Here is a 21,249-nt window from a genome sequence, read left to right on the forward strand (position 1 = left end):
TTTGTCTCGCTGCCATATTATTGTGATAACTGCTTTTTGGTCAGATGAGTTTAATAGACAAGTCTGTTCAGATCTATATCAGTAAAGCCAAGAAATCTTATTATAATGAACAACTAGCAGCCGCTGACAACAAACAGGTTTTTCAAATTATAAATAAACTTCTCAATAAGGGTGCCAAAGTTCTACCATCATGTGACTCATACAAAGAACTTAGCGATTCGTTTGCCGACTTCTTCAAAAACAAGATTGTCAAAATCCGAAATAATCTGGACAAAAATGGTAATAACATCCAAATACATACCGAAAAAACACAACTTTGCGGATACCTATCCGCTACTCACCGGGTAAGCACCGGCTAAAATGACATGCAAATTAGGTAGATACCGGGTAAGCACCCGATACCTTTTAGTGGATGCCTCCATGGTATCTGGTCACTTGTGAATAGCCATCGGGTAAGTACCAGATAAGTATCGGGTGCCTATCGGGTGCCTACATGGTATTGTGAATAGCCATCGGGTAAGTACCGGATAAGTATCGGGTGCCTATCGGATGCCTCCATGGCATTGTGAATAGCAATGGGATAAGTACCGGGTGCCTTTCGGGTTCCTTTTGTGGAAAACTTTTGAGAACCTTTAGTGGACGCTTACCGGATAACTATCCGATGGCTTTTTTTGGAACCACCGGATAAGTACCCGATGTCATTTGGCACATTACAATTGGCATCAATGGTTTTCAACAAACCGCACTCGCGGTCGGCATATATTTAGGGGCTGTGCAATAATTATGAGCCCCCCGGGGTGTAAAATTTCCGAACGGCTCGCCAAAAATCGCTTTCCCCCCTCTCGGCCTGCCAAAAATCGCTTGCCCCTCCTCTCGGTCCGCCAAAAATTCTTTGACCCCCCCCTTGTGCATGCCAAGTTTTTGGGATCCCAATTTACAAACCTTAAATGGTCTAGATACATGTTGTGAGCACAGCGAGCAGGAAAATTGCATATTTAAGCGTTTCTGTACTGTTTTCCTAAACCTTTTAGAGCGTTTTCTTTTAAAGGTGCCCCATGTGAATGTGTGCCAAAAATCGTTTGTCCCCCCTCTCGGATGGCCAAAATTTGCTTGCCACCCCCCCTTTCGGCTCTCCAAAAATATCTCCCAGTGCCCCCCAATTTTACGCCTCCCCCAGGGCTCATTATTATTGCACAGTCCCTTGACAACATTCTTGTGGAAGTTCATTCATGTAAATGAGGCAATACATTGATTGTGCAATAATTATGAGCCCCCCCGGGGGGTAAAATTTCTGATCGGCTCACCAAAAATTGCTTGCCCCCCCCTCTCGGCCCGCTAAAAAATTTTTGCTCCCCCTCTCGGCTATCCAAAAAATCCTTGCCCCCCTTTACACATGCCAAATTTTTAGGATCCCAATTTGCAAACTTTAAATGGTCTAGATATATGTTGCGAGTGCAGTGAGCAAGAAAATGTGCATATTAAAGCGTTTCCGTACGGTTTTCCTAAGCCTTTTTAGAGTGTTTTATTTAAAAGGCACGCCCCATGAATGTGTAGCAAAATTGCTTGCCCCCCCTCGGATGGCCAAAAATTGCTTCCCCCCCCCCCCGCCCCTTTCGACTCGCCAAAAATCTCATAATTATTGCACAGCCCCTAACGTGGATACAACAAACTGACGAACATGTGAGCTTTATTATCGCGGTGCAGTTTTTACTGTAAAGTACATTGGAATTTACTTTAACACAAAATCTGTAAAACACAATGAATTCCTGAACAGTTACACTAAATGATTTTGAGTCCCAAGCATAAATTGTACATAATGACATGATAACACAAAGTAAAATGCAAAACTAAAATCCAATTAGGCCTGTACAATTTAGTTTAACAATGTTTCAGATTCCTATAAGTGCCAACCTAGCTGGGCCCAGAGGTACGCCACATGCTATATACTTGTATTGTACCATTATACCTCCGATCCCCAACCTTTTAGACATGTATAAGTAATTGCCAATGATATGAATCCAATTTGCAGTGGCTAGAAGCAAGGTTATCACAGAAAACTAATTTTGGATACTTGCAAGTGCATACCGCAAAATTCAGCAGCCTGTGCACATGTACATGCAGTTGATAAGCTTATAACATTTACTGCTTGAAATGCAACTCTGCAAATCTTTAATTTACCTGTGCATCTACATGTATATATAGTCATTGTAGTCATCTGTAGTATAAAATTCTCCATAAAGAATGAATGATTTGTGTGAAGAGACCAAAACACCACCATTCAAGAGAACAGCTTGTTGCATGAATCCAACAGCAAATTTGAAATGGCAGTTGGTGATCATGTGACCTTAGCGGATACCTTTTGGATGCCTCCTTTTATTGACTAAGTTAGTGGATACCTTTCGGATGCCTCCCTTTTATTGACTAAGTTAGCGGGTGCCTTTTTGGATAACTTGTTAAGGTACCGGATACCTACCCGGTAGCTCCCACCTCTGAACTTTGAGGCATCCGAAAACTAATCTGCTAGCGGGTGCCATTGGATGTCTTTAAAAATGACATCCACAAGGTATCGGATACCTTGCGGATCAGCACCGGGTAGGCATCCGCTACCTTATTTTTTTATATGGGCGAAGTTCAAGAACTCAATCAAATACAGTCAATGCAAGAATTTAATTTGGTAGAGGAAGAAATTGTCAGAAAAATTATATGCAAGTTACCAAATAAGAATTGTTCTCTTGACGTTATTCCAACCTGGCTACTCAAGCAATGCATGTCATCAATCATTCCCACCTTAACTACAGTTATTAACATATCACTAAAGTCTGGCACTTTTCCCAACTCCTTGAAACAAGCTATTGTCACCCCTATCATAAACAGGTGCGGATCCAGAGGGGGGCGGAGGGGGCGCGCGCCCCCGTAAAAATAGCAAAAGTAGGAAAGACGGGGCGCGCGCCCCGTAAAAATGAGAAAAGGGAAAGGAGAGAAAGAGAAAAGGAGAAAAGAGAAGAGGAAAGCGAGAAAAGAGAAGAGAAAGGTTAAATTGCGCGTAATTGAGTAGGCCCGTGCCTAAAAACTGCACAGTCGGGTCGATCGAAGGCTAATAGGCGTAGGTTTATAGGCATTGCTTGAAGGTAGGTCCTCGGCCCAAAAGTATATGTGAAAATCATAATACTGCGACTGCGAGCCAGCTGATTTAAAGCTCTGGTAGGCCTATGCAGGGCCCGTCACATGTAACCAAAGTCAGTATTTTAAACATGATTAAGACGAAGTCAATGTCAATGCTGACATCAATCCATGCATGCTTTAGTAGGCCTAATTATGTGTCTCATGTCTTACAAAGTGTCAGCATGGTCAGCGGACTAGTGGAACATCCAAAATTTTGCAAATTGAGTTCGGGCCTTTTTGGTTTAAAGCAATGATATAAATGGTGTAAAAATGATGCACCAAATGGCTTCTAAGTGGACCTTCATTTTGCAAAATTTCCTCCTCTGACACACCTACGTATGCGTAAAAAAATCACCGTTTTGGACACCCGTACACTTTAGGCCTATATTGTTTTAAGTAATAACTTAATGATTAGGCCTACAGTAATAGTGAATAATGGTCCACAAATGGCTTTGATTGTGCCTTCATTTTCACACATTTCGGAACTTTATCTTATTAAAATTTTACACAATAATAATGTCAAAATCGTCCACCAAATGGAGCTAAATGGCTTCAATTGGACCTTCATTTTCCAACTTCTGAGGGGGAAAATCCCCCTTCAGACACCCCCTGCGTATGTATAAAGAAGTTGCCCTTTTCTTTATGCTTTCGATACCCGGAACTTTATGTTTAAAGCAATTGAATGTATACAATAATATTGAAAACATCTCCATGAATGTGAAATGAGCCCCGTCATGGTAATTTCACAAATTTTCCGCTATTTTAAACTCAAATTTTACACAATAATAGTGTCAAAATGGTCCACCAAATGGCTTCAATTAGGTCTTCATTTTGCAAAAGTTTCTCACTTCTGAGGGGGGCACATCCCCCTCAGACACCCCCCTGCGTTGCACAAGCAATTGAATTTATATAATAATATTGAAAACTTGTCCACAAATGGAAAATGAGCTGATCGTCATTTCACAAATTTTCCGCTCTTTCAAGCTCAAATTTTACACAATAATAGTGTCAAAATGGTCCACCAAATGGCTTCAATTAGGTCTTCATTTTGCAAAAGTTTCTCACTCCTGAGGGGGGCACATCCCCCTCAGACACCCCCTGCGTCGCACAAGCAATTGAATTTATATAATAGGCCTAATATTGCAAACTTGTCCACAAATGGAAAATGAGCTGATGGTCATTTCACAAATTTTCCACTCTTTCAAGCTCAAATTTTACACAATAATAGTGTCAAAATGGTCCACCAAATGGCTTCAATTAGGTCTTCATTTGGCAAAAGTTTCTCACTCCTGAGGGGGCACATCCCCCTCAGACACCCCCTGCGTCGCGCAACCTGACGCGATGACCGCTTCACGGCCATATGGTTCGTCGCCCTCTAGAAATCTCATGTATTTTGCGCCCCCCGTATTTTTTACTCTCTGGATCCGCGGCTGATAAAGAAAGCACCCTGGATCCTAATGAACTTAAAAATTATAGGCCTGTCTCCAATATTAAATGTTTTTCAAAAATTATGGAAAAATGTGTTATGTCACAGATGTTTTCCCATATGTCTACGAATTGTTTGCTGGAGCCTTACCAATCTGCTTACAAGCCTAATCATGGAACAGAAACTGCTCTTCTGAAAGTGAAAATGATATTTTATGTGCACTGGACAACAAAAAAGCTGTTTATCTTGTATTATTAGATCTAAGTGCAGCTTTTGACACTATTGATTTTGATATTTTGAATGATAGACTTGAAAAATCTCTTGGCATTAATGGAGCCGTGCGATCCTGGATACTCTCTCCTACCTCAAAGGACGCAATAGCCAAGTTGGTATAGGTGGTGATTTTTCTAAAACTCAAACAATGGAATTTGGCCTACCCCAGGGATCAGTGGTAGGTCCTGGGATGTTTAGCTACTACACATACCCACTTGGAAAAATTATCCAGAAACACAGATTGAACTATCACATATATGCAAATGATACACAAATATATACAGAATTTAATCCCCGCATACCTGGAGATAGTGTAACTGCACTTTTCAAATTGGAATCATGTATGCTGAAATCAAGAATTGGATGAATGTAAATAAGCTTAAACTGAATGAAGATAAAACCGAATTCTTTGTTGCTAGCTCCTGCATATAATTTGAAATATATATATATGAACCAACTCTTAACGTATGTGGAACAATTATCAAACCATCTGATTCTGTGCGCAACCTTGGAGTTCTTTTTGATTCAACCATGTCTATGTCATCTCAAATATCTGCTGTCTCTCGCTCTTTAAATTATCATCTTCGTAATATAGGACGCATTCGCTGTTATATTGATAAAGATACTTGCAACCATGCTGTCCGCTCACTTGTTATTTCTCGAATTGATTATTGTAACTCTTTATTATATGGAACAACTGTAAAAAACACACAAAAAATACAAAAAATACAAAACAGAGCTGCCAGACTTGTTTTCAAGGCAAACCGTATGGAACACACCACTCCTCTTTTGAAAGAGCTTCACTGGCTTCCAGTAAATGAGCGTATTACCTACAAACTACTCACATTCGCTTATAAAAGTAGACATGAAACAACACCACTGTACATACAAAATCTCCTAAAATCTCACACTTTTTCTGGTGGTATGTTCCTACGATCACATGCTGATGGCAGTCTGCTTGAATGTAAAAGAACTCACACATCATATGGGAATAATGCCTTCTGCAATTCTGTGCCAGCTCTCTGGAACAAATTACCTGTAAAACTTCATACTTCACATAGTCTGGCCACTTTTAAATCTAATCTGAAAAAACCTATTTGTTTCCAAACTAAGTTTTTTATTTTTAATTAAGTTGTACATTTTACTGTAGCCTAAGATGTAGTGTAAGTTGTACTTTTAAGATCATTGTAAAGCGCTTTGTTCATACTTATGCTAAGGCGCTATATAAATTCCGTTTATTGTATATTGTAAGGTGAGAACTCAAGACCAGTGGTTCAAATCTAAGCTGCAATCCAAAAATTGAAGGCCCACAATGCATTATTATAACATATATGGAGGACAAATTTGTTTTGATCAAAGCATGTAAATTAATGAACAAAGACTAATTATATTTGTGCAAGTACTGTCCGTGCAACAGGTGAGACAAATTCAATGGGATTTAAAAATGAACATTGTATGAATCTTTTTGATCAAAATATGAATTCATTTGACCAAAGACGAAATTTAAGTTTACAAATAGACACTTCCAAATTTTATGGACGAATTCAAACTTAACAGGATATTAAATATAACGAAAAATGTGTTAAATTAACTGAGAAAACCTATATAGGCCTATACCTATACAGAGTTGGGTAGAGATTTTTTTTTATGCATCGGTGTAAAACAAAACAACAAATTCTGTAAAATTAATTGCATGAAACAAACAAGACTAAGAGCAGAAAATTTCTCACAGCAAATTTCAAAATAGAGCAGACATATTTCATACAGAGAAATTTACTTGTTACCAAATATGGGCTGTCATTTAACATGTTTAAGTTTAGTTTTGTTCAAGGAAAAAATATAGAAAAGTGAAAAAGTGAAATAATGGTGGTAAACTTGTTGTTTAATTGGCATAGAAAATGTTAATACTGTACTGTACTGTATTAAATACTGTATTGCCTGGAAGCGGCCTCAATGAAAATATCATCTGTGATATTATTAAGCCAGTTTCAATCTAAAATAATATCATTTTGCTCAATTTCCCAGGCTCAATTTTGCACATTTTTTTGATTTCATTTCCAGGATCTGTGATTTCATGAACATTCAAAACACAATATTTATACTGAATATCATTCAGCACATTTGACCATGAACAGGGATTTACTTTTACTGTGTGGAATGTGTGTAAACCACTAAGAATAAACTTGTTACCTGTCAGATTTAATTATGATCTGCCCTTGCCTGTATCTCATTCTCAGTAATTTGGGGTTTAATATTGTATTAGATTTCAGTTGAAAAATTTTGAACTATGTCATGAGAAATGAGGCTGTGTCTCAGGTTCTAGATGTCAATCAGATCTGGGTGGGGAACATTTTGTCCTGAGATGACCTATGTATAGCTTGTTGCAAAAATTCTATAATTAAATGCTGTCAATCACAGACCTAGAGGTAGTGCAATAATTATGGTCCTGGGGAGGGAAAATTGGGTGGACAAGAATTTTTGGCTAGTTGAAAGGGGAAGCACTTTTTGTTTTTGTGGGGGGGGGTAAAGCAATTTTGGGCACACATTCATAGAGCATTTAATGTTTGCAAATTGAGATATATATAATCTCCTCTCATACCATTAATCACATTAAATAAAACATTTACATGTTCACAAAATATAAAAAAATTTACAAACCGCGAAAGACTCTGACCGCGCAAGACGGGTGATCGCTAGTTATAATAATTGATGAATGATGGTAAAAGTCATAATAATTGCACAACCCCTAAGGTAACTGTGTATGATGTACAATATACTTTCCCAGTTGGGCTATGTTTGGCCATAGTCAAATTTGAATCTTTCACACCTTTTGATGTACATTGGGAAAATGGTTGGATTTGGAATGGCTCGACTGTGTTAAATTCCAAAATCTTCCACACCTCTCAGGTACATTTTGAAAAAATTACTGGATTTGGAATGGCTCGACTGTTAAATGTGCTTGGAATTCTGAATTTTCCTCCACCTTTTCCACAAATTCTGGTTGGATTTGGAATTGCCTAAACCGTTTAATTTGGTTGGAATTCCAAAATCTTCCACACCTTTTCTACAATTTTAGATAAAAACGGTTGGATCTGGAATAGTTCAAATGGATGAATTTTGGTTGGAATTCCAAAATCTTCCACAGGGGGGTGTGTTGAATTCAAATGGAATAGCCCAATATCTCTGTACACCCCCTGAGAAAATAGTCTAGCGATGGTAGTCCAACTGACATCGAGGACAGAGCCCGAGCTTGATTTTTACTGTGCTCAGTTTTTACCATAAATGCTATGCTCCTGCAACTGTTGGTGGTTCATGAGTAGAAGGCCTACAAGTTATTTTTCCAGGCTGAGACAGAGCTAGAGGTATAGTACTTGAGTTACAGAAGATATAAAATTCTGATACCTAATTTTCTGTCAGTTTCTTGCTTAAATATGTACTTATGATAAAACCCAAAATAAATGAATTACTCAAGCAAAATATGACCTAATTGTTAGAACAAATAAAACAAGAAAGGTGTTTTGCCTTCCATTGTGTTGATGTCGTAACTGCACTATTACAATTCCCAAAAGTGCTGTTATGACACACCCCTTTAAGCCTTACATAGGTTTGATCATGCTGGTGTTCTAAATATAAACAATTTTAAACAAATCAGCTGGAATTTGAGCATTTTCCCAATTTTCCAGCCGGATTTGAATGGAAGGCGAATGTCTTCCATAGGGTCCAGCTGGAATTTGAGCATTTTTCCCATTTTCCAGCTGGATTTGAATGGAAGCCGAATGTCTTCCATAGGGTCCAACTGGAATTCGAGAATTTTTCCCATTTTCCAGCCGGATTTGAAAGTAAGGCAAATGTCTTCCATAGGGTCCATCTGGAATGGGAGCATTTTTTCCCCTTCCTGCCGGAAATCACATAAATGCCAATGTCTTCCATAGGGTCTTTATAGACTTCTCATATATTTATTGATTTGTTATCTGCTTTATGCGTAATAGCCCAATTTGAGCATTTTTTACCATTTTCCAGCCGGAATATTAAGAAATATGAATGTCTTCCATAGGCACATCATGGCCTTTCACAATCCCCACTCTTGTTTTTTTGTTAATTTTAGCAGCCGGAATTTCACCTAATCTCAATGTCTTCCATACCCTCCAGCCGGAATCTGTGTTAAAAATGACTGCTGGAATTCTGGACACATCTCAATTCCAGCTGGAATTGTATTTTTTTAAATGTCTTCCATAGGGGGGGTGCGGAATACATCTGGAATAGCCCAATTCGAACTGGCTACCTCTGGATTTCGAGTCCAGTGCTCTACCATCTGAGATATCCATCCCTATAATGCATCTCGATCCCAATATACAAAACCTTTGCTCGATGCTGGTCAGAGCCGTGGTCAGAGCCATGAAGCTTTGTTACCTCATTTCGATACAACCCGGGAAGCGAGTAAAGGGTAATGAAATTGATGATCAGTGAAGGTGATAAATACAAATAGAGAAATGGCGCAAAAAAGTGGAATTCGAACCGACATGTTTGGATTGCGAGTCCACTGTTCTTTCATTTGAATAAAAAACATACTCGCATAAATAATTATACTCCCATTTTCAAATCTGAATATACTAATGAATTGCCATTAATATCTTTGTTTTTCTTTATATACTTGTCAATATGTTTGTCTAGGTAATGATGAGATCGCACGCAACACTATGGGACATCAAGCAGTAGACTTCTATGAAGCTGCTGTCGGCACTGATAAACGTTATCCTAAGACTCGAGAAAACATCGTGGCTTTCACAAATGTTGGTTTAAATACGAGCGTAACATTTGAACATCTCGATCTCCAACCCAGGGGCTCTCTTTACTATGTAACTGTTCGTGGATACAGTGCTAGTTTCTCAACAGCTGAAGTTTCATCAAGTGGAATAACGCCAGGAGTTGAAAGCATGGTTACCCGTAATGTGTTAAATTTATCATTTTTTTACTAAAACGATGCAAGTTAAACGATAAATCTGAAATACGTAAAAATAACTCGAACTGAAACATGTTGATAACTAAGTATTGGTGGTTATTGCTATAAATAAACGGTATAAAAAAAGAAAAGTTTACTAATTGCTCTTTTGTTTTGATTTACATTTTCAGCTGGGGAAGTGAATGTTAACACCTATGTCAATTCTCTTACTACTGTCGATATTGCGTGGTCCGATTTCGAGTCCAGTCTATCCATGTTTTTCTATTATGTTGGAATAACTAGTAGCGAAGATGCAGCTTCAAAACTTAACTGTGAAAATGTTCTTCTGGTAGGTTGAAATAACAGTGCTTCTGAATTGAAAAGTAATTTGAATCGATAAGTAAATTTAAATACTATTGATATTGTTAGTAAATAAACATAGCACCGAAAGAAGGTCCGCACTTCGACGGATCACATGTTTCATTGCGATTGATGAAAAGCAATCAAATTGATATGGATGTATGGAGAATATTATTAGCTACAGTTTTATACCTCCCTTGGTGATTTATGCGATTTGAAAAGTTGCATCTATATTCCTGATACGATTTAATGGGTACTAAACCATGCACAATACTCTACTAATTGAAAAACCCGCTGTTAATGCAGTGTCCTACCGATCAATAACACACGTTGACCGCCGCTCACTCAAGCGAGTACAGCATCACAGATTAAAGCCATATTCTAACATTTGCTGAGGAGGACGCCCTCAATATTTTTTTAATTCTTTTTTTTTTTTTACACAATTGTAATGTACTTTATTAAACTAACATACCCTGCAAAAATAAAGACTTTAGGTGCGGTGCTGTAGTTTGATCAAAATCAGAGATTTTGAATAAAGAGCTGGAACCTTCGTTTGTTACGATGGAATATTAGTCGAACGCGCCCGCGATATTCATAACACAGTACGTACATGGCGTGCGGGAGACATCAAAGGACCGTGCTGTAGCTCGACCGACGGAGTGGTACGCATTGACAACATCGGCGCTGGTAGTTTATTCCAATTTTCTTTGCTTTACCTCAGTTGCTCGGCTCAAAATTAAAAGGGGACATATCTGACAATAAAAGCTAATATTTTATTGAAAAGAAATACTAAATTATTTTTTATAGAAATGTTACAACATGGCTTTAAGCAATTTTACACCGCAAAATCTCTTTCAATATACAACTTTTCGAATCGCACCAATGTTCATAAATTCGTTGAAATCGGGAAGGCCTCGAATTCGTTTGACGCAAGTGAGGTATCAAACTGCAGGTAACAAAATTCTGCATACATTCATACCAATGGTAGAGTTTGCAATATAATTATCATAGTAAAAAATACCCTTCAAGCAAGCGTGAACTTTCTTTTTGTGCGATGCATATCTTCAGATAATGATTGAAAGAAATGTTATTTTTAACACAGGTACACGGAGTAAAAAACGATGTGTATAGTGAGTACGATACTTCTACATTCAGTAATGTTGGACTGGATACCCATCTTAAAGTGACTAATTTGAATCTCACACAAGCCAGGAAATATTTTGCAACTGTTATAGGTACGTTTAAAATTCAAAACATACCCTAAAATGAGTGAATATGTACCCCCTTAAGCACAAATGCACAAGTTTGAACACATCAACTGTAGTTAGAGTGAATATTTTTCATCATGTCATTTGTAGAACAACTAATGGTGTGTCAGCAACTCAGAAATCACAGAGGTTCATATCTGTGGGCTCCATAATGCCTCATGTCATTTTACTCTACATATTTTTATGCGTTTGTGTTTTTTATTTCGGTTTATTTTTAATTATCAATGAAGATTTCAATTGGTGTAATAGAATGTTGCCAACTCTAATACTTAACTATCTCATTACAATAAAAAAATGTATATCATATTACACTCTTCAGGTGTTGATCAGTCTGGAATATGCAACCATACTACTGTTCAATTTACTGTTGATGTAACAGCATCTACGGAGGGACGCTTGCGGATTGGTCCATATTATAATATGGTAATTTGCATTCAAACTACAATCCTCATCAAAATGTGTTGGGACATCTATGGAAAAATCATATCATGTTATGGCGTAATTCCGTCATTTTTAACATGCTAAAATGCTACTTTATTGGTGTTAAGCCTAAACCCTACCCTAACCTCCCAGACCTCCCCTTTCCTTTTCCAAATGTGTCAATTTCGGATACTGCTAGGCGCACATGAGCAAAATTACATGATTCAACATTATTTGAGGGAATGAGGGGGGTCTCATTTACATTACCCTGTTGAAAGTGTCCCAACACTTTTGACAATCTACAATCAATTATATGTATTAAATCGGAAATGTCTTTAACCGACTGCGATGTATGACATAATCATGTTACAATTGTGATATATTTACAATAAGCTTTTTAAAAGGCTTCTTTCTAAAGTGGTCCTTGAAAATGTAGAAAACTTACAACACAGAAACTATAGCAATACAATTAACATAATTATACTGGAAAATTAGTTCAATGCTAATAGCATTATGATAACAAGATGTATGTCTTATCAAAAGGACAGGATATTACAATTGTTAGATGTTTTTCGTCATTTTTCTTCCTTAATTTGAAAGCTGACATTATGATGATGATAATGATGATGATGATGATGATGATGATGATGATGATAACTCCAATGAAAGTAATGATGGTGAGGATAGTGATCACGCTCGTACTTACACGTGACGATCATGGTGCTCAAACTACATTTTTAGTAAAAATTAAATCCTTTAACCTTATCTTAATAACAAATAAGAAACTTATGCTATGCAATTGACTCACATTTCCAGCCTGTATCGTACACTTCTTCATTGGAGTTCATACCAGCTTATTGGAAAGGCTATTTTGATCCCGAAAGTGACATTGCAATGTATAACATTCGCCTTTTAAGGGCATCGACATGTCGTGAAGCAGATGAAAACGCATTATACGCAATCGTAGACTGGATGGAACTTGAAGCAAACTACACCAGCTACCAGTTTGTTGACTTAAGCCTACAAGTAAGCTGCCGTCTTTATTCAAAACTTAACCGAGTTGCAAATATGTATATTCATTACTTTTACTTGCCATTCTTGTCCACTTATATTCGAACTTAAAGGCGCATTGGATTGCAGGAGCCATACTTTTCCAGTTTTAGCCATTTAACTACACAAACCGCAGGCCAATAATATATCAAAACGAAAGTTTTGGGTGGTTTTTCCCCACCGAGAATAATCATGCACATGGGCCGAAATGACAGTTTCCAAGTGTCTTGATATTTTGGGCGTTATTCAGGAAAAGGTTATATTTGCCCAACCTTGTTGCATCCCTTGGATTATTCCCTTTCCACGAATATTATGCCTTCGTATGCTTATGGTGGAAATAAAGTAAAAACATTCCCGTACGCATAATTTTAGTGATAAATAACATTGTTTCCCTTTAACATAGGAAACCACACCCTATTTTGTTGAGCTCGAAGCAGTAAATGGTGCAGGTATTACGACTACAACCAGATCATCTCCAGTACTTCTTGACACTTCTGAACTGTCTGCAGGCTTTGTCGTAGATGGCCTAGACTTCAGAATGGATGAAATGTACCATGGAAACCCGCATCAAATTTCAGGTAGATAGATATATACGTACAATATGCGGTGGTTTAGATTCTAGCCATACACATTTGTGAACCAGAAGCAATTTCAGGGAAAAAAAACCAATATCTTCACTGGTTACTAAAACCTACTGAAGTCAATCCCACAAAGCTAATAGTTAGTCTTAGACCCGTGCTTGTGTCAAATGGTGTCCATATTATGTAGACAGTTGATCCTATTGTGATTTCTCCCACTGAACACGATTTTAAAAGCTATTCATAACCTCATTAATAAACGCGATGGTTGCGATCCAATTACATTTAGTTATTTGTGAAAACGCGAACGCAAATCGAGGTCATTAATATCTCACAATTGACCGCAAAATGCGTAATTGTTCCAATGTCGCACACAATTGACCGGCGTTTGCGTGTTGTTGTGCGTCGAACAAACTTCGCGCGCGCTGGCTGCCGTATTTGGATTGCGCGATACCATATTTGCACAGATTGTGATACGCACTTTTGTTATTGGTCGTCATGTTTTAGCCTGATCGATTTTTGGAAAGGGAAGATGTAAAAATCATCTATTTTTATCAACTTTTGAGCAAAATTTTGTGTTATTTTGTAAGTTGAAGAGATTAAAGTGACGAAAGTTATGAATGAGGTTAATAACTTTGCATCGGTAATATGTCGGGCATTGTGAAAAATCTAAACATTTTGCTTTGGACCTCGGAATATCCTCGGGGCTGCGCCCTCAGGATATTCCTCGGTTCCAAAGGCAAAATGTTTAGATTTTTCTAATGCCCTCCAAATAACCGATGCGCAGTTATTAACCTCTAAATAATAGATCAAATGTGGCCAAAATGCCTTTCTATGGGTAGGGGTCCTCCTGTCAATTTACTAAAACGATTAAGAGTGTCCAATTTCAATTATCTTGGTGTCTAATTATATATGTTTCGATCGAATTCAACTGAACAACTTTCAAAAAAAGATGGCTGCTTTGACCATATATTTTTCCAAGTTAAAATAATATGTAGGCTGCAAATTTGATCAATTATTAGCGTTCAGAATCGTGCTCAGCGGGAAAAATTACCATATAATAGTGGACACCATTTCCCACTTGAACGCGGGACTGAGGCTGAATATTATAATTTTTTTCTGTTTTAGGTTTTTACCTCCTTCTCCTCATGCAGTTTCACGGGACATATATTTTTTTCTCTTTTTGATTTTTCTGTCTTTCCTTCCGTGATTACGTTTTGTCGACTTTTGTCAGCTGCACTTTATCAATTTCGTTGTTTATGTATATGTTTTGTTTCATTGACAATGTTTTGTTTTTCGTGTAGGGAGTTTCTTGCATTATGCCAATCCTAAAGGAGACTCGTGCCCTCAAAGACTGCTTGACTTCACAAATCTTAACTATTGGAAGCATCTGGAGCATCGTGGATTGTGGAACATGGACGGAGCACAATGGGATTTGCAGTATCACAAAGAACAAGTATTTTTTATATTCTCAGATTGTCCCATTTGCTTTCATTCTTTATTGTAACCCAGAGGATGATTTAAGCACTTCCCAACATTCCACTATGCCGGGCCACTATGTTACTTGCGGTTAGCATAGCTGTGTGAGCGAACATGACACCACTACTCGCCCACTGCATGTAGACGTACTGCACGTGCATGGTTTAATTTGAATTTGTACAGTTATATTTACATCAAAAACGCTGTGAATATGCTAGTCGATTTCACATTTTATGTTATCTACAGAAGGTGAGAATTATCCTTTAAACACACATCACTTTTGTTCTGAAATCGACCAAGTAATAATGACACACGCACAATTCTAAAACAACATGTTTTGCACAGAGTTCAATGGGATTTGAAAAGTAAAGTGGCAGTTGAAACTCTAGTGATAACACTTTTGCAGTGCATGATGGGGCTTCCTTAAAGGCCCATTCAGTGATTTGCTCATCCGGACGATCGTAAAAATCATCAAAATTCAGATTTTGGTACCTTTGTAATTGGCATAGATGTGCTAACATAGCCTGCTAGTGGTTCGGTCGAAAGCCGTGTATTTTAGACAAAATAAAGCATTTGCATGATTCTGGACTTCTGATACTGACAGTACAAAAAGTCCGACTCGAGATCGAAAGAAGCTCACTCTCCACGTACCAACACGCGTTGCGTATTGTTTCTACTACTTATTACATCAGTAGCTACTATTTTAAACAAAATACACAATTTTAACTGTTTTTCATATTTGAATTGACCGTTAGTTTGCCTCGGTGACCTTTAATTGCTTATTTTGTTTTCTACTACAAAAATTAAGCGTCTGTTTTAAATCAATTTAGACTCTACTTCCCCGTGTTAGAAACACTGGACTAGGAAGTTTTTCCAGTCGATTGGTGGCGCACTGTACGAAAATCTCGATTTTCTCGAGTCGATCTGAGTTGAAGTAGAAAACCTTTCTAAACCTTCTGTTTTTTGACTAATTTGTCGATGTATTCAGGGGAAAAGTGGTTTAATGAAATTCTGTAGACTTATTCTTTATTTCTAAGCAACTCTGACAAATTTCCATTTTTTTTAATGTTCCTGTGAAATCACTGAAAGGGCCTTTAAATCATCCTCTTATTGTAACCCCTGTTTTCCAGGCAAGGCCCTGTTGTCAATGTAGGACATTTTGTTGGTCAGTACCCATTTAGTCCTATTTTGTCGTGTTTCCGTGGTAACAAAATTTTCTACATACTGTAAACAATTTTTTGGAGTTCTATATCAATTTGAGACCATTGCGAAATATAATAGTCACAACCAAGTTTACACTCAGTAAGATATTTTAGGGTTAGGTCTTTCTACGAGACTATCTAATCCTAAAAGCTATAAGGCGAAGAAACAAACTCTGTTCTACAGCCTGAATGACCCAAAAAATCACAGAAAGCTTGAAGAAATCTGAAAAAAATCTGTACAATTTTGCAAACACATTTGATTTTTTTTTTGATGATTTTTTTTCAACAATTTCTGTGAAAATCAATCATATTCGGCCAAAAAACAAGATATAAAAACAAAAATTATCAAAACACAAAATCTGGGTCGGTGTGGCTCATAGAGCATGGGTTATTTTGGTCGCCTAAGGAATAGAGGCTGTGCATATGACGTATCATACCGTAAATATGGCGGACTACTCAAATGCATTCAACAAAAGCATGATTGCAATCTACCTCGACAGATGCACTACGATCAAATAATAGGTTGATGACAACATTTGATTGAATAGACTGTACTGCGTCATGATTACGGTGAAGGACACCGGTTCAAATCCTTTGTTTGGAGCCAATCGATAAAAGGATGCAAGGCCTCTATTAGAAACAGAATCATATTACCTGATTAGTTCTGCTCAAAATGAGAAGGAAGCATCTACTAATTTAATAATTTTATGGACAAAAATTAAAAATTTAAATTTGTCAGAAATTTTACAGTATTGCTTCAATGGTAGTAAATGGGGTTACGGTCCGGGGGGGTGCCACCGCCAGTTTTGAACTTGTGGTCTAGGTCTAAGAAACTGATCGGCCGGTCAAAAAGGGGGGTCTTGTGAACTGATCAGCCGCCAATGGGGGTCTCGGGAACTGATCCAGGGTAGGTTTAATTTTGTTGCATTTTTGCCAGATTTTCAAAAGAATCGGTTTCGATTCCTGTTAAAAATTGTGTATCAAATAAAGTATATCACGATTCAGGAAAACTATTCTAATCCAAAAAAGGCAATGTATCTCAGCACATCTGGATCAAGATCACTTAGGCCTAGCGCTTATACACCATTTAGGTATAAGCAGAATTATGAATATCAACCTGCATCACACTAGTCTAGAGTTGAATCCTGATCATAATTACCCTGGGTCCCTGTACTTTACTCACCTACTGAATAATTATAGCAGTAGCACTACATAAAGCAAACCAAAGCAAACCCATCTAAAATGGTTTTCCTTCTCAATATTGTCGCAAAGAAAAACATTTACCCACTTAGTTTTACGTGTGAGTGCCCCCCCCCTGTTAACAGACAGTTCTTGAGAGAGATACACGTACAACAGACAGAGAAAGACTGTGGTTGTGTGTGTGGCGGGAGTGAACAACGTAGACACGATTCATTAATCATTCCTTTGCTTATTATTCCAATTCTCGATGCGAATATATTGCAGAACACCTGTAAATATTAGATACATTAGGATTATTCCCAGAGGAAAATATTTGTTTCAAATAGTAACAATGGTCTAATGCTAAACTATTTTCTATTTTTGATCATAAGATTGATGTAGTTGATGATGTTATGAGTATTAAGCTTGAAAGAGATATCCAACGTACTCAGATGTTAACTGGTGGCTATATGACAGAAGCTGCAATATATAGAGGGGGACAATATATGGTAGGTTGTCGAAAAGTTTCATTTTTAAGTTGAGCACTTAGTGCTGTTTTTCTATCACCCAATTTGCACTTGACGACGGGATCCTAACTTACTAAGTGTGGGTGGCCTTTTTGATGAATTCATATTCCTTAATCAAGAGAAATGGTTTATTGAGACAATTTTACACCTGTCACATTTCCGGAAGCATTGTCCTGACCAGCACTCTCCTTAAACTGTTTGTTGTTTTGGGTCTGTTTTTTCGTTTTGTTTTTTATGACATTAACAGCTTTAATCATTACAGTAAAGCTGATTGGTTGGCGCCTAGATAGTTCTTAGCCTACTTTTTGAAGCCGATACGTTTCAAGTGCATTCTATATGCGGGCTGTAGATGCAATGAAGGACCGTTCATGACTAACAAGTTTAAACTTTATGAAGTTAACAGTTTTAAACATCGACGACTTCTTTGTTTTCAGATGGACATCAAAGCAGCGCCAGCTAATGAAACTAATGCAGTGACAAGCATCGTCTTTTGGGATGGTCCAGATTCTGTTGTTGGGGAATATAACAAGGAAGAGCCAAGGGATTGGCAAACTGACAAATGCTCGTGTTGCTTTGTAAGACCATTAAATGAGGTACGAATAACAGTTTTTCCCAGTAGAATTACAGGAACTAAAAGAAATTCTTATTACACAGCCGTGACATAGTCCGACTACACAATCATTACACATACACAGCCGAGACATGATCTCATTTTTTACAGGGTCTTCTTATCTTCTTATATCATATCTGTCTTGTTGAGCTGTCAAATCTGCTTCTGATTCTTATCCACGCTCTTATAAAATGCTTCTTGTGGCAAACGCTTCAGCCAATGTTGACAAGAAGACCCATTGATCCAAGCATATGCGATGAAAGTGAACAAAACGCGGTCAATGGTCATGTGGGATACTAGGGAACATTAAACTCTCTAGCACTCACATGCTTTTAACCGATTTTGATCTTACTTTGTCACAATCATCACTGACCATGACCCTGTATGTCACGGGAAACATGTTGGGTTAAAGGTCACGCAAGGTTCAAAAACGTGAAACAGCTCAAAACACGCTCGCGGGAGAGCGTACTAACCACAGCAAAGGTCCGAACACGTAACCTGTCGCACCATAGTCGAACGCCTTATCTAATGAGCTAGAACTTAGTTAGCCGCCATCTTTTGCAGTCATTTTTTACCCAGGTGCCTGTTCCTTGTTGTGTTTGTTTAATGTTTGTGTTTTAGGGCATCCCTTTAATTTAGTGGCCCTTGTGCCACTTTTGGGTTTTGCCTGGTGTCGGCCGAATGTTATAAATAAATATAAGGTTAGTGTGTGCATTCTTCACGAAAACACAATTTTGTCCAAGGTCATTTCAAAGTCATCAGAAGTCTTTTAAAGGTCACGGCTGGACTCTGACTCCTCTTTCGAATCACCTCTCCTCCTTATCAAGGATAACTACTCGATGAATAATCTACAGCAAGATATAAATTCTACTATCGCCAAATTACATTGATTTTAACTCTACCAAAACAGTACACTCGAAATTAAGATCAAGCGTATTAATAATTCTTTGATTCCATATTCCTTGTAACATAATTGCTTCAGACTGAATGCTGGTGTAACTGTACGGAGTATTTCCTTCTTAATGAAGACATGGTTGATGCTACTTTGCCACCAAAAGACCCTTATTCCACAGATACCAATCCCTTTAAACCTATCGTCAATATGTACAGAGAAGATCATCTGATTCCACGCACGGCTTGTGGGTTTCAGTTACATCCAGGTATGCAGATATTAGCACTTTTTAATATGTCTAACAGATATACTATATATTACAGTGTTCACTTCCGGAATCGACATGCGAAATTTCTGTGTTGAAGAGGTAAACTATTTAGACATGTGTGCGCCCGCCCTTATCAACGTAGCTGTGATACAATACAATACAATACAATACAATACAATACAATACAATTAAATTTTTGTCCATATATATAATTAACCCGTTGTGCGATACTATTCCTTATGAAATGAAATTGATTATTTCAAAGTTAGACAAACAGCAAGAGCTGATAAATACCACAACCTATTAAATACCACGATCTAAGGTCTTTGAGATGAGTCATAATTATATTTATTATGTTCATTTAACAGCTGGTGATGATTCAGAAGCGACCCTTTGGTGTCGATACTTCAGGGATGAATATATTAAAATCCAGCGTACGTTTCCCATCGACTTTGACCCATCTAATGAGTGGCACACTTACACCCTAGATATTGTGGTATATCCAACAGGATCTGAACAGGTAACTTTCAATACTGCACTGACAGCCCTGAACTTCGGTACCCTGTGGTCAGCACTTGACTCTTCAGAACGAATCCTTTTGCCAGATTGATATTGTCTATTGTCTTTTTTGTATTATGGAATATTGCAAGTATTTCAATTTATCGATATACTCAATAATCAACAGTCTATGGAATATTATAATTTGAATGTGTCACTCTCCGATTATCATGTTTATGTTCATGTCGCCTTTCATAGGATCAATGGGAACTGAGGCTTCTGGTTGACGATGTTTTCTTGACCAGTCTTGATGGTATTCCTGAGTTGTCAACATCAACAACTCTAGTGATTCATGTGTGGAACGAAGACAATATAATATCTGGCCTTTCCGATCCGTTTAATCCACCAAATGCAGTAGCATACTTTAGAAACCCCAGGTTCGTACTCCCTGCTGACATATGCCTCATACAAACGATAAGGACCATTAATTTTGTAACATCATACGCCCTGTGTTGGTCTGAGATCAAAACTGCCAGGCAAAAAACACTATAGTTTACATGGAAGAAGTTCATTTTTTTTCATTAACTTTGTTTTCAAAGCAAAAAATACTGAAAATGTTATCAAACTTGTTTACATATGCTACAAAGGTTTTTAAAAGTTGGGTTTTGAAAAGATTTTTATTGTCTGCCATATATAAACTCCGGTGTTATTTTGCCTGGCTTGAAACAATAGAGCCCGGCAATAGAGGGTGTTCTGAATGTAAACATGTGACATCATAGGTTAATTCATTGACTGCTATTCGAGCTTATTCGGGCCATGGTTAAAAAATCGGCCCATGGTGATCACAACCATGCTATGACCCTACTAGGCTCGCAGAACCGAAGGACATAGCATGAATTCTCACCCTCGGGTAGCCAATAGTTTGCCCTATTTCCCCTCTACGATGTAGCATTTGTATTATATGTGTATAAAATGAGGCCTCGTGAGTCATGACCTACCACTGAAATCAACCAGGTCGATACTTGCCTTGCCTTTGCTAAGAAACAGGTTTTTTCGTGATGCCATAATAAACACAACATAAAAAGAAAGGCCTCACTTATGTAAGCCGTCATAAATCC

The 21,249-nt window shown here is 37.7% G+C and overlaps 1 protein-coding gene across 1 annotated transcript in view; it reads left to right on the top strand.

The window, feature by feature from the left end:
* LOC140155240 (uncharacterized) overlaps positions 1–21,249 on the top strand; it is an 85,398-nt gene that overhangs the window by 38,641 nt on the left and 25,508 nt on the right. The window contains 12 exon segments of the mRNA XM_072177994.1: positions 9,533–9,805; positions 9,992–10,149; positions 11,263–11,395; positions 11,748–11,851; positions 12,665–12,874; positions 13,302–13,476; positions 14,781–14,932; positions 17,729–17,845; positions 18,298–18,456; positions 19,456–19,633; positions 20,002–20,153; positions 20,390–20,568. Coding sequence (XP_072034095.1) covers positions 9,533–9,805; positions 9,992–10,149; positions 11,263–11,395; positions 11,748–11,851; positions 12,665–12,874; positions 13,302–13,476; positions 14,781–14,932; positions 17,729–17,845; positions 18,298–18,456; positions 19,456–19,633; positions 20,002–20,153; positions 20,390–20,568 — 1,990 coding nt within the window.

This window comes from Amphiura filiformis, chromosome 6, assembly GCF_039555335.1.
Source record: "Amphiura filiformis chromosome 6, Afil_fr2py, whole genome shotgun sequence".
Classification (NCBI taxonomy): domain Eukaryota; kingdom Metazoa; phylum Echinodermata; class Ophiuroidea; order Amphilepidida; family Amphiuridae; genus Amphiura; species Amphiura filiformis.